This window comes from Cygnus olor, chromosome 19 (assembly GCF_009769625.2).
Source record: "Cygnus olor isolate bCygOlo1 chromosome 19, bCygOlo1.pri.v2, whole genome shotgun sequence".
In the NCBI taxonomy this organism is placed as follows: domain Eukaryota; kingdom Metazoa; phylum Chordata; class Aves; order Anseriformes; family Anatidae; genus Cygnus; species Cygnus olor.
Genome location: NC_049187.1, coordinates 7,444,771 through 7,458,003, shown reverse-complemented (window position 1 = coordinate 7,458,003; position 13,233 = coordinate 7,444,771). Strand labels below are relative to the sequence as shown.

At 43.0% G+C, this 13,233-nt stretch overlaps 1 protein-coding gene across 1 annotated transcript in view; it reads left to right on the top strand.

The window, feature by feature from the left end:
* The window catches only part of DDX31 (DEAD-box helicase 31), a 47,796-nt gene that overhangs the window by 4,294 nt on the left and 30,269 nt on the right, over window positions 1-13,233 (top strand). Inside the window, 9 exon segments of the mRNA XM_040531603.1 lie at window positions 56-100; window positions 1,675-1,716; window positions 3,487-3,551; window positions 4,295-4,414; window positions 4,792-4,898; window positions 5,624-5,859; window positions 6,216-6,257; window positions 6,259-6,393; window positions 7,963-8,022. Of these exon segments, the coding sequence (XP_040387537.1) occupies window positions 56-100; window positions 1,675-1,716; window positions 3,487-3,551; window positions 4,295-4,414; window positions 4,792-4,898; window positions 5,624-5,859; window positions 6,216-6,257; window positions 6,259-6,393; window positions 7,963-8,022 (852 nt within the window).

Sequence of the window (13,233 nt, the reverse complement as noted above, 5' to 3'; positions counted from 1 at the left end):
CTGTGTATTAGTTCTACGTTCTTCTTAGCAGTCCTCTTGTCTTCTCTGTTTGCAGCGGAGTGATGGGCCTTATGCACTTATATTAGTCCCAACAAGAGAGGTAGGTGGCCCTATTTCTTTCTGTTTCTGTCAGAACCTGAGTGTGTGAACACTGATTTTTAGTAGATGTGGATCTACCAGGGACTGAAGACTGTCCTAGGAAGCATCTTTTTGCCCTGACAGAAAGAGTGTTTGCTCTCTGAATGCATGTTGACATTTTTGTTTGCTGCCATACTGAAATAAGTCAGAAGACTTCTCTTAAGGTTTCCCCATGCAGCAAGATCTCATTTGGGAGGACTGGAGAAACTCTAGCTCAGTGCATGGGGGGAAGAAGCCTAACTAGTTCATACAGAGGGAGTAACTAAAAGCAATGAAATCAGCTTTGTAAATGTGTAGGTTTATACAAATGCTTCACTTATAAAGCCCCTTTTTCAAATCCATAAGTGAATGCTGAAGTTGAGGCTACCAAGAGTTGGTTTCTCCACAGAACTCTCTTCTATTTGGTTTACGTTATTTGCAATTCCAAAAGCAATTTCAGAGGAGAGGGTATCAACCTCTTTTGTGCGTGTGAAATGATATCATCTTCAATGTAGAGAACTGATTGCAGGTATCTAGTTTGGGGCACAGCATTTCATGCAACCTGCAGTGCAACAACATCTCAGCTCGGTTCCATGAAAGGAGAAAGCTCTGAAGCTATTTAAAATTTTTACAGCAGCAAACTCTGTGCCTTTCCAGGATGCTGTGTGAATACTAAGCATGTAGGAAACTGTTCATAAGCTTGTTTAAAGAGCTGCCAATGAGCGCACTAATCAAGATATCTTGTAATTACAGGTGGTATTACTTTTCTTTCTGTTGAAGGTAATAGGCTTTCTTGAGAGCTTGGCTAATAGTATGTAATGTGTAGTCAGAGCAATTAAAATAGTTTTACTCCCATAGCTAAGTCCTGGTCACATACTCGCGTTCCATGAGTCAGGGTGGCACCATTGCCTTTCTCAGCTTTCCTCATTGCCACAGCAGCAATGTCTGTTGGACAGCACATGAAACCCAACAGCTAAACGTTTCCTGCTGACCAGCCATTTAGATTTGCTAACTTTGTGTGTACCACCTCTGGTTTGCTGCCTGGGAAACGGAGAGGTAGAAAGGTCCAGTGGTATGATCACTCCGTGGGTCAGGTGAGGGGATAATGTGGCATGCACCGACTGCCAGAAGACAGTGTTTTAACCGCTGGGCTGCATTTCCTTTTATAGTGTTAGTTGGTTTTTTTTTTTTTCCTCCAGAAATTGTGCAGTTTTCCTTTTACTTTTCTAGTGGAGCAAAATCTTTTGTGGTTTCAGCGTATTTTTTTCCCTGGGGCATTCAAAGAGGCCTGCAGAAGTCTGTATGGTCCTGACAGCTGGCTTGTGGAGTTGAACCAATAGAGGGGTTTTTGAACAGGTCCAAATATAATAAAAGAAGGATTATTTAAGGGACAAAAATAATAGGCAGCTTGTAAAAGAACAGTTAGGGACATATTTAGGATTCTGACAATATATGGAACAGACGTCCAGACATCTTACAGATTTTTGAGGCACAAAGGGGATTGCTGTCCGTTAGTAGGCTTTCTCGTAACTCACTTTCTTGTGTTGAATTCCACAGCTTGCAATCCAGAGTTTTGATACAATTCAGAAACTACTCAAGGTAAGAATTCAATTCAAAAATTTTTTTATTTTATTTTTTTCCCTTTGAGCCTCTTGCTGTAAGATGCTAAGCAACTTCAGTTCCTGTGGGTTCAACTGGGTGCTAAAGGAAATCCAGCATCTGTCAAGATCTATGGTCCTATGAGATAAATCTGTCTTTAAACGCATTTAAGTGTGATTTTCTCTGCGGCATGTTTTAAACTATTAAATGAACAGTGAGCTGATTAATTTTGGCACCTTAGTTACATAAGTTTTCATAAAGAAGTGTAGTTGATCTTCATGTTTTCTTTTTAGAAATAGCTGCCGTCATTTCAGTCTGAGTTATGAATGAAAACTCTCACGATGACAAGTACCATTTTACAGAAACTGTTACTAGACAGATGAATTTCAGATGGGGATTAGAATTTAGGTGAGCTGCTTAGCCAGTTGAATGGGTGGAGAAATTAAAAGGCTTTAAAGATCACTACGTGATAATGTGTTACTTTTATCTGAGGCAGAGTGTCTTAGCATGGGACTAGAAGGTGTCTAAATGGTTTGTCTGATCCATCTTCCCACTCCATCTCCTGTTGTTCTTTGAAATAATAAGGCACTTTCCAAATCTTTTTAGTGCTGGAATTATCAAGTAAAATTTTATTGTGTCGTGGTGAGGTTTAAAGTGCTTGAGTCTTCTTCCACAGTAATTGGAAGTTCTGAGTGGACTCTTGACGTGGAACTCTGATCTGTTAATATTGAGCAGTAGTATTCTGTCAAGACCTCCAGCAATTGAAGGTGATCATCAAAGAATGAAGTCTGGATTGCTCCACACCCTTTAATTTTTCTCTTTGTTACCCGTAAATGTGTAGCAACCATCAACTGTTAACAGTGACCCAAAAGAGACTATTTGGATCATGGTCTGACTGGAGAGTGTAATTTGCTTGTGTAATTACTGAGGGAGAAAAAGGCTAGTTGAGCTCTTCTTGATGCAATTACTCTAATGCTAACTGCTGAGATTATATTGTATGGATCTTGCTTAGACATCTTTCTTATTACAAACCTGACCAAGGAGCACTTTTTGTTAGAAACTGTTTTTTTGGAGTATTTTTGGCAAGCGGTGACCCGTGCAAACTTAAGCCTATTTACCAGTCACGCATTTGTGCAATCCTTACAAGCCGTGCTCTGCGTCTGTCCTGCATTTCTTGTCAAGTGAGGCGATGACAGTCCTGTGCTTTGATTATCTCCCCTGTAAATATCGGGCAATATTGGACTCAGTGAAGAGTCAGGCCTCATTAAAGTAAATGGCAAAAACTCCTGCCAGTATCAGTGAGACTGATATTTAATGTGCACATGGTGGCTGTGTGCCTGTAGATCTGTGTATGTATAAATAAACTTCATAGGTCCAGTGTTGTTTTTTTCAAATCTTTCTTGGCCACAGGAGGATATTGCTTAAAGGCGAGATGAAGGAATAGCATTGTAGCTTGTCTTTGAACATTTAGGTTACATGGGGAGAAGGAAAAGAAATATTATTATGTGAGTGGAAGCGGTGCAAAAGTGATTGCATTTCTATTTTCTAGACAATGTGGGAAGCAAGTTACATGCCTAGAACCAGAGGTGCCATTGATACTTACCTGTGGGTGAGAAAGGGCATGTAGGCTGTATCTGTTAGATCAAATCAGGCACGCACTGCTGTCAGCTCCGGTCTTTTCTGTTTTTGCCCAGAAAAATCATTTGTTGGATTAGGCTCTGTCTATTTATTAAGAAGAATCTATGTTGGTCTTGCTTTTCCTTTCTGTAGCCGTTTACCTGGATTGTGCCTGGAGTGCTAATGGGGGGAGAAAAGAGAAAATCAGAAAAAGCCAGGTATGAAACCAACTTCTTAAATTGTGTTTTGGGTTCTTCTGCTCTACAGCCTTTTTCTCTGCTACTCTTCTTTAGAGTGCTTTTCTTAGTGGGAGAGAGGATTGTGAGTGTGGATCAAGCTGTGATCCCCCTGGATCTTACACAGATACAGTGACTGGGTCAGCAGGAAGTATTCACTTTCCTCTGTTGGATCTATTTCTAAAATGTTGATGAGCCTTCTGAAATGATGATCTCTTGTGTCAGTATTTTTTCTTTTCTGACAAACACCTGTATTTGCTTATCTCCAAGTGCTGTCTACAGTATTTGTTATGGGGGAAATTGCTTTCTGGAGAAGAGATTTCCTGGTGTTAAAAATCTTTCTTTTCCCTTTTCAAAAATTGAATTGTAAGCCAGTAAACCAAAATGGAATTTTCATTTGTCTGTGTATAAGCATACACAAAAAGAAGTTTTCTAATTGAGTACTTTTTACTGCATAGAGTAAAGAAAACCTAGCTTGCATGTTTTCATTTTTTTAATATTATTCATATTTCTTTCCACCTTGTATGTATCGCTGAGTATGCTACTGTGAATATCAGTGACGATTAAGGGTACAATTTGGCTGTGCAAGAAATTTCAGTTTTAATCAATGCTAATTTTACTATGTCCATGATTTTTTTCTCTGTAGGTTCCAGTTCCTCATTCTGGTTTCCTATTCCACAGTCACTTGTAACCTGTGTTTTTTTGTTGTTTTTTTCTTAAATCAGATTACGTAAGGGGATAAATATCCTTATTTCAACTCCTGGTCGACTGGTTGACCACATCAAGTCCACTGAATGTATTCATTTCCGTCGCACTCAGTGGCTGATCATCGATGAAGCAGACAGGTAAACTTCCAGGTGTTCAGATATGGAAAAGAATAAAGATACTCTCTGCATCTGCATTAGATAACGCATTAAAAAAAAAAATGTTCTTAAGCCATTCATACTTAGTGGCCTCAGCTAAGCCACGTATAGATGTCTGAGATTAGGAAGAAATATCCCCTTTGGACAGATTATTCTACAGTTATTCAGTTGCAGAGATTCTCTATGTATTCTGACGTGTCTTAACCTGGCAAAAGTTGAAGGTAGAACGTAAAGCTAGATGGGCCAAAGATCTGATCAGCTTTAGCACTTCTGCTATTATTAATTGGCTTATGTAGCGTTAAGACTTTCTTCTCATTCCTTCCTTACAGCATCTTTCATCATCTCTGTTGTTTTCGTAGGATCCTGGACCTGGGCTTTGAAAAAGATGTGACTGTGATACTTAATGCTTTAAATGCTGAGAAAGAGACACGTCAGAATGTCCTGCTCTCAGCCACGCTCACAGAAGGTAGGTTATAGACGTGTTGTGTCTCTTTTAGCTGAAAAATTCACAGGGAATTGTGAAATAGCTTGTTGAGATTTATTATATTATGTCCCAAAATGAAGCCCTTTGCAGAAGTGGAATAATATATTATGATTTTGCTGGGTTTATGACACTTCTTCATTAATGGAATTTCTGTCAGTGTATGTACTTACGTAGTCCTTACATATGTCACACACAGACCAAAATCACCATGAACCTGGGAAGCACTGTTTTTGTTTGGTGTTTGTTTTTTCCCCTTACAGATGCAGAATTAAGGCAGGACGGGACAGCTGCTGTGGGATTTGCTCAGTGTTGAACAAGAAGCCAATTGCTGAGGCAGGAGTTGAGCCAGGCCTAGTGACTCTTAGACTCTTTACAGAGCGGAGATCTGTTGTGTTTTTCCACACACATCATTAAAAAATGGAACTGCCAAATGCTGTCTGGATGAGACATTTATATAATGTAAAATAACACAATTGGCTGAAGCAGGGCTTGTGATGCTTTTGGTGGAGTCTGCAGCAACTAAGCCTGGCTGAGCCCTGAAAAGTCTGTAGTTTGTGGAAGAGTTCTCTCAGTGTTTGAAGCATGGCTCACGAATTCCTTGTTTTTCACAGGAATTGCATTAGCTGTTCTGTATGTGAATATATCACCACCCCCTCCAGCAGCACCCCAGGTTGGGCCTCATGTGTTTTTCATTTTCTGTGGTTTAGGTGTGACACGGCTGGCTGATATCAGTTTGAATGATCCCATCAGAATTTCCATAGCAGATGAAAACCAGAAGAGTCTCAAACTAGCGTTACAAGCAGATAAAGAAGCCAGTAGTCTGTCAAGCTGTATGGACCAGGAAAACTTTGCTGTTCCAGAGAAGCTCAAGCAGTATGTCATGATGGTCCCCGGCAAATTGAGGCTTGTCACGTTAGCAGCTTTTATCCTTGAGAAATGCAAGGTGAGATCTGCTTGCATTTATATTACTAAGTAGCCCTTTGCACTTTTCCACTCCTACATCTCTTACTCTGTCAAGGATAGCCTGGATTAGATCTAAAGCTTTGAAGTGCATCTAGTGTAGAGGGAGCCACAAGAGAGCTGAGGTGTTCTCGCATCTTTCATGCTGACAGTGAGATAACTGCAGCATGTTCTTGTACTGCTTCTGTGGGCTTAGCATTTGGTGTCAAACTTCTTAATATATCCCATTCCTGGATAATTGTATCTATAGAAGCGGAAGTCACGTAAGTATCATGAGATCAGGGAATTGGGAGAGGCCTGTGGGAAATGGACACATGCAATTTTTTTGTTTCCTTGCAGTTTGAAAAGCGACATAAGATGATCATCTTTTTCTCCAGCTGTGGAACAAGTGGAATTCCACTACGATCTCCTTCTAAATGTCCTTTCAGGAGGGCTAGAGTCTGAACAACCTAAACATTCATCTGTCTCCTCTGTGCACTTAGAGTTTCTGCGACTGCACGGCAACATGGAACAGGAAGTAAGCACTATCAAAATGTCAGGATACCCGGTTTTGTTCCTTATTCCCTATGATTTATTTTGTGGTTATTTTGGGGTGGATGGCAGAAGAGAGGACAGAGAGTCATTTCACCTCTAGGGGCCTCATTCTTCCATCTGCTAATGAGAATAAGAATATTGTCCTACTTCTGGAAAGTACTTTGGTAGCTATATCTGAAAAACACAGCTGAAGAGGCAAGAGGTGTTATTTCAGCAGGCTGAGGCAGCCGTTCAGTATTCCCAGTGGGCACGCTTAAACCATTTATGTATCCGTGGTTCTCTCTCATGCAGTCAAGAAAGGCTTTTAATGCCAGAGGCAAACCTCATCCCAGCCCCAAAATGTTACTACCCGACAAGTTGACCCTATTGGCTTTGGTTTTAAAGAATGGTGTCTTGACAGCCTGCTCTTTTCCCTGGGATGGAATAATAGCAATATAATGGTGATTACCCCGAAGTAAGTCTAGGTTTTAGCAGAGTGGGCTGGGATGGTGAGCTTGGAATCTGCTGCTGGGAGAACAGAGTCGAGTAAGCTGTCACTGCAGCATTTCTCTCAGTAGCTGAGGGAGCTCCCTTGAAAGTTCAGCCCCAGATCCTGCCCTTGGTCTGTGATGGAGAGAGCTGCTGTTTCGCTCTCAAGCTGCACAGCAGAGATGGTAAATGAATAGATCTCTTCTGAGGAAGCAAGAGGTGAAGAGCCATTGTTTTTCTCACTCATTCCCATCCTGTGGAGACCAGAAACATGTGCTTTGCTGTCCCTGCATTCTGGCCTTTCCTCAACCTGCCTGCCTGAGTGAGCGAGCAGGCCTGGTCTGGCCCAACTCTACCCTGACCAGCTGTTAAGGCAACAGAACACCACTAAGTAGCTGGCACCAGGGGAAGGGTTTTGCCTTTTTAGTACCCAGTGTGTAATTAGTGCTTGATGTCTTCAAATTAAGAGCATTAATGGAGCTAAATTGTGGATCCCATATGGTACTGCTGAGCACGGCTGCTGTCATTGTCAACAAGATACAGCGTGCTCTCTTCTTTAATTTTTGTCAGCAGAGGGTTCAGTGTGTCGGCAAGGCCCAAGTTTCCCTTCTTGCCTAGAACAATACGTCTAGCTGGGAGTCAAGTACATCAGGTTTCTCTATCACCGCAGCAGGCTGTTCACTTAACCTCTTGCTAGAACTCTGAGGAGGAAGGCTTGGAACATGGAGACAAGGACATTTTGGCAGGAGGAGGAAAAAGGGCCAGGAAGGAGACGGGGATCACATGTCAGAGGCCACAGACAGTCTGAGCTCTGAAAAGGACAAGAACAAACGGAGTAAAATCAAGGAAGTGTGAGTGTCTGTAGGTGGATGGGTGTTACTGGCGAACACTGAGACCAAATGCTACTGAGGCCTTTGGCTGCTGGTGCTCAGAGGTGATGTAGTGTGATAGCAAATGTGGTTGGATTGCCATGTGGGACCACTTGAATGAGGCATAGCTGTTTAATTGTTACATTAGATACTTTGCTTTAGGGTTGATTGTAATGTGTGTACACACTTCTAATTTTTCTGTTTTAATCCTCTAGGAAAGAACAGAGGTCTTCCAGGAGTTCCTAAAATCCAAGACCGGCATCTTGCTTTGCACTGTAAGTAACTTAGAGTCCCTCTGCAGCTCCGTGATAATGGGCCCGCCTGGTATCTAATGGTAGAACAGAGAACTTGGCACTGAGAATTCCAGCTCGCTGTCTGACCTTGAGGAAAGTCGTCTCCTTTTTCTGCATTTCACGTTAAATAAGGACTGTTGCCATCTTTGCTAGCTATTGTGTGATCTTTTGCTGTAAGGCACAACAAGCAGAAAAAGCGAGTATCATACATAAGAGCCTCTACGTGTTTTGCATGGCCTTATGTTTCTGCAAAAATCTGTTCATTTGAAGCTGGAACCTTGCCCTCTATGTGCAGTCAATAGAAAGCAATCCTAATTTGTAGCATGCCCCGTAACTGCCAGGTAAATTGGATGCAATGTAATATTTCCCATCTTAATGACTACCCCAAGGTTAAAAACAAAAACCTGCGGGGATGGAAAGGAAGCCCAACCAGAGAACGGTGTCATTAGAAGTGCACACGCTCTGCTGCTCTCCATGCTTTGCCCTTCAAGCTTCCTTCAAGGGTGCTGACGGAGAAATTCTTGTCCTCTCCTGAAGTTTGCTGGCACCCTTGTGTTGTGGTGGCACCTTCCACTTCTCGTTTCTGACCTGTCGGTGCCACAGCTAGCCTGCTGCAGTGGTGCAGAAGGCTGCACGATTTGCTCTCTAATAGTGGCAGCTGTTGATCTGAAAATGTGTGAATCTTGGCGATTTCTACCCACCGCAAACTTGTAAATTACAGCGATCGGGAGTAATTAGAGCTGAGAAAACCTCTCTAGCTCTGAAATGACTCCTGTTCTTGCAGCACATTGTCCTTAAAGGAAACTAGTTGCAATTTTTTCCAGAAACCGGGGGCTGAATTTTATCTCAATTTCATGCCCACAGTATGAACTAGGACTGCCATGTATATAGGAGTGTTTGACATAGCATTGCCAATTTTCGTATTGTATCACCTGTAAAATTATACTTCTTACCTTCTTGTCTTGGTCCTGCTTGTGTGTAAGGTCTTTACAATGATTTGATCAAGGTCAAAATGTATCTTTGCAATGCGTAAGTGTAACTATAATTTGGTTTCCCTGTGTATGGAGATAATGCTTCAGTGTCTCAGTCGAGGAGGGTAACAAAGCTTAATCATTCACTGGTGCAGATGAAGTATTTTGAAGATAAAAAGTGTCTGATAAATGTTGAATACTAAACAGGTAAACTGTTATCCTTCACGCACATTCTGTCTATAACTGAGAAATTTCAGGGACATCTCTTGTTACTGAAATTTCACTCAGTATCTTTGTAAACTCATTAAATTGCTCAGTTTTAGACAGATAAAATAGAATCATTGCAATCGCTCCTGTGTCTTTCATTGGGATGCCAGTTCTGGGGTGAGACAATTTGGAGGGGAGATGCAGCCTGTAGCAGGAAAAATATGACAGGGTAGAAAGAAAGAGAAGTTAGATAAAGAAATCCCAGTGGACGGGATTCCCCTCTTGAGACACTGGAGATGTGGCGTGATTTCCTGCCGTGCCACAGACTCCGTACGAGTGGATGTGGAATTGTGATGCCAAGGCAAGTAGTCACATCAGCTGAGCAGCGATAGTTGTGTGTTTGCTCCTGACCTGCCACAAATGGGAGGTAATGTGAATTAGCCTTGATCGCAGTGAGGAGAGTAGTGTAAGGCGATGCATTTATTGTAATCCTACTTCATTGCAGTCTGAGCTATTTTGCATTTATTGCAAGGCGGGGATGCAAATCCCGACAGTTACAGTTGCTGTGGCTCAGCTGGCACGTGGTTAGCATGTCAAGCGCAGTAAGTTGTATGTCTAAGTCCAAAATCTCTCTGCGCTTCAGCTCCCCGTCTGTAAAATGGGGATAGTAGCACTGTTCTACCTTACAGAGATGTTGGGAGGACAAATGCATTGAAAGCAGGAGGTGGCCTGTTACCACAGTAATGGGGACCATATGGACACCTTAATATAGAGATACACTTTGCACTAGTCCCACATTACAGGTGCCTCCCCAACGCAGATGTCCAAAGGGCAGCCAGGCACTGTGACCACCTCCTGCCTCTGAGGGCATTGCTTTTTTCTGACGCTTTTTTTTCATGTCAGCAAAAACCTTCTGCAGTAAGATGGTTCCGTTCTCTTCCGTGCAAAACAGTGTTTAGTGCCCACAAAATTTTGAAACCTGGCTCACAAAAGAGCAACACAAATAATGTTACCGTCCTTTCCTTGTCCCTTATGCCATGTTCTCCACCCATCTTTCCGCTCTAGTAAGCAATGGGACCTGCTGTTCCTTTTATTAATTTGCTCCATGTCATATGTATATTAGTATATTGTATAAAATATTTTTTGCAGGCAAAATAAACTGGCAGACAAGAAATAAAGAAGGGCTGTGTATCTCAGAGGGTCTCATCCAGATTTATTTCTCTCTTCTTCGCTGAAGTTCTTTGTGGCTTCCTTTGGGATGTGCCTTTTAAACAAGTTCATCTCTTCCAGGGAGAGAGGAAAGATCATTTGGAGATTGTTTGCTGTTTACTCAGTCACGCTAACTCATCTTGCCAGTTTTCTGGCGGCCCCAGCCAAGAGCTTTCGCCTCTGACAGCTTCTGTGCTCTCTCCTTCCTCCTCTGATTACGCAGCCCAATCTGTCACCCTGCCGACGGGGGTCTCTACCCTGCTGATGGCTTTCCACACTCGGCAGTAATGACTTTTGGCAGGCCGGGAAGGCGCGAGAGCTTCTTCCCCAGCTTGGAGAGCCGTTAGGCCCTCTCTGCCTGTTAGCTAAAGCACTTTGTGAGGTTCTTTGGTAAATAAATGAGTCATTTTAATCCAACTGACAGCCTGGCACCTGAGCAAGCTGCCTTCCATCTGTACTTCTAGGCCTCATGTAGGCAGCCAATTGTCAAGCTCAGGGCCTTCAAGACCTCACCATCGAGTGTCTTTCAAAAGCAACTTTAGCAATTTCCTTTGCCCTAATTAGATTGTGTGCGAGGCCCTTACAAAAGTTTTGTGGCCGTGTTGGCTCACATATTCTGCAGCAATGTGCCTCACTTTCTGTGTGGTGCTTTTGCCCTCTGTTCCCTCGCACCACCCCCACTCTGTGCCTCACCACCCCCATCCCAGGCCACGAGGACAGGATGGTGACACCAGTTTTTAGGAGCAGAGATTTCAGTGTTTCTGCAAGCCCTCAGGTAGTTCGGGCTGTGATACTGGGCCATTCTGTGACTTGCAGTTGGGGTCAGGCCAGGAACGTGGTTAAGGCATCAGATTATTGTTTGGTTGGCGTCTGGGTTTTCTTTAAATCGCACTGCAGTAGTTTCTTCTTCTTGCTCCTGTGAGAGGGCCACTCAATTCTCCTTCCCACCATCCATTGACAGGAGTCAGCGGCGATGTGCTGAGGTGTCATATTCTTGATTTCCCTTTTATTGAGGAATGGTTATGTAAGGTCACGTGTGGAAGGGGGAATGCTGTCTGGGGCAAAGGAAAAGGAGGGAGGGTAGTAAATTGGAAATCCGTTGGGCTTCCTGAAAGAGTGTTGGCAGCAGGTTGGTGCTTCTGCTTAGGGAATAAATGTAGTGCTAGCAAAACTGGATAATTGTTGCTTGAGCTGTGTTCTGTTTCCCGGCATGGTGACCCAAAAGTATTTTTCTAAAGATCTGAGAAGCAAGAAGCTCTTGGGCTCTGCCAGCAGAGGAAGGCAAATCAGCTCAAACTTTTTATCCTAATTCTACCTTGCTGCTGCCTACCAGGGTCTTTGAGGAAAAGGAGCTACAGGAGACGCAGGTGGACTGATACTGAGGAATCTTTGAGAGTTTGCAAAACACTCCAATTACCAGTAAATCCCAAGATACTTCTGAAAGAAAGCCAAGCTAAACCCCAAGAGAATAGCTGCTGATATATGTCAGTAACAGCTGAATGGAGTTGGTGGCATTGTGAAAGCAGAAGTGAATACAAGGCTGGCGATGGGAGAGCCTCCTCCTGAAATGTTGTCCCTGGCTTTTTATGTTTTTGGTTAACCTTTCAACTTCCCTGCTTCCTTTGGCAAATGTACTTGGAATAGTGCTGTCTGTGGCAGTGGTTTCACAGCCAGGGGTATTAAGAAAAGTTATCTTAGAAGAGGAGGGAAATAGTCCTGATGGGTGAGGGATGGCCCCTTCACTTTCCTGTGCTGGAGGTGCCTGCTCGTGACCGCAGGGACAGCTTGGCTACCTGCATATTTTGGGTAGAATGACCCTGTCCCAAGGTCAGAGCCCTCCGATCAGCTACAGCCCTGCCTAGACTGCTCGCTATGAGAAAGAGCACGGTGTAGGAAAAGACCAAAGGCTTGTCAGCGTGGAAGCACATAACAGAACCAGCAAAAGCAGAATCAGGCGTCAGCACTCCTGTCTGATTGTGCTGTAGAGTTTATAATCTTGTTATCCTGGTAACTGCTGTACACATTCCCCGACTTCTCTAGATTTATTTTCTCCAACCTCCTTTAAATGGCTTTTTGTACATCTGCTCATCTGACTCTGGGAACAAGTCGTTTCTTAATGAGCGTGCTGGAGCTAAAGTGTGTATGATTTCAGAGTGGGCGCTGTGGAAAGTGTCTCCTCTTTTACTGCAGTTGGAGCCACAAAGCAACCTGGCTAGTGCTTATGGGAAGGCCTTTGCTGCCAAAACATCAGCTTCCTAGTCTTTTAACGTGTGTGGGAGTTGCATGAAAACACTTCAGTGGGTGGCTGACACATTTTTAGTACATTAAGCTCCTGCTTACGTTCTTAATATATTCTATTTTGCAACTAGCTAAAAGATACACGTGTTCCAAAACATTTCCTAACAGAGTTAAATCTGCACACCTGCTCTGTTATTGTGCGTGGTGAATGTAAAATCCAAGGAGTATGTGAGGACATTACTAATGAACAGAAAATCAAGAAGGGAGATCGAACCACGTTTGCACTCTCTCTCCATTTTGAACACTATTTAAACTCTCTTTTCTCTTTGAAAGGATATATTTTTTGAGCTGCACTGGCTGTGGATAACTAAAGGGTCTCACTCAAGTCCTTCTGCAAGTTGATGCATTTTCTCACCAGCTGGCACATCAAATAACTTGCCTGAGAGTAGCTTCAGACTGTTTTCTTCAGGGCTGAGTTTTGTTTCTCCAAATCAAAGCCAGACTGGTGAAAATCTAAGGGATAGCTGAAGTCCCCTTCCCTCAAGCTGTCCTTCAGCTTCCTGCAGGT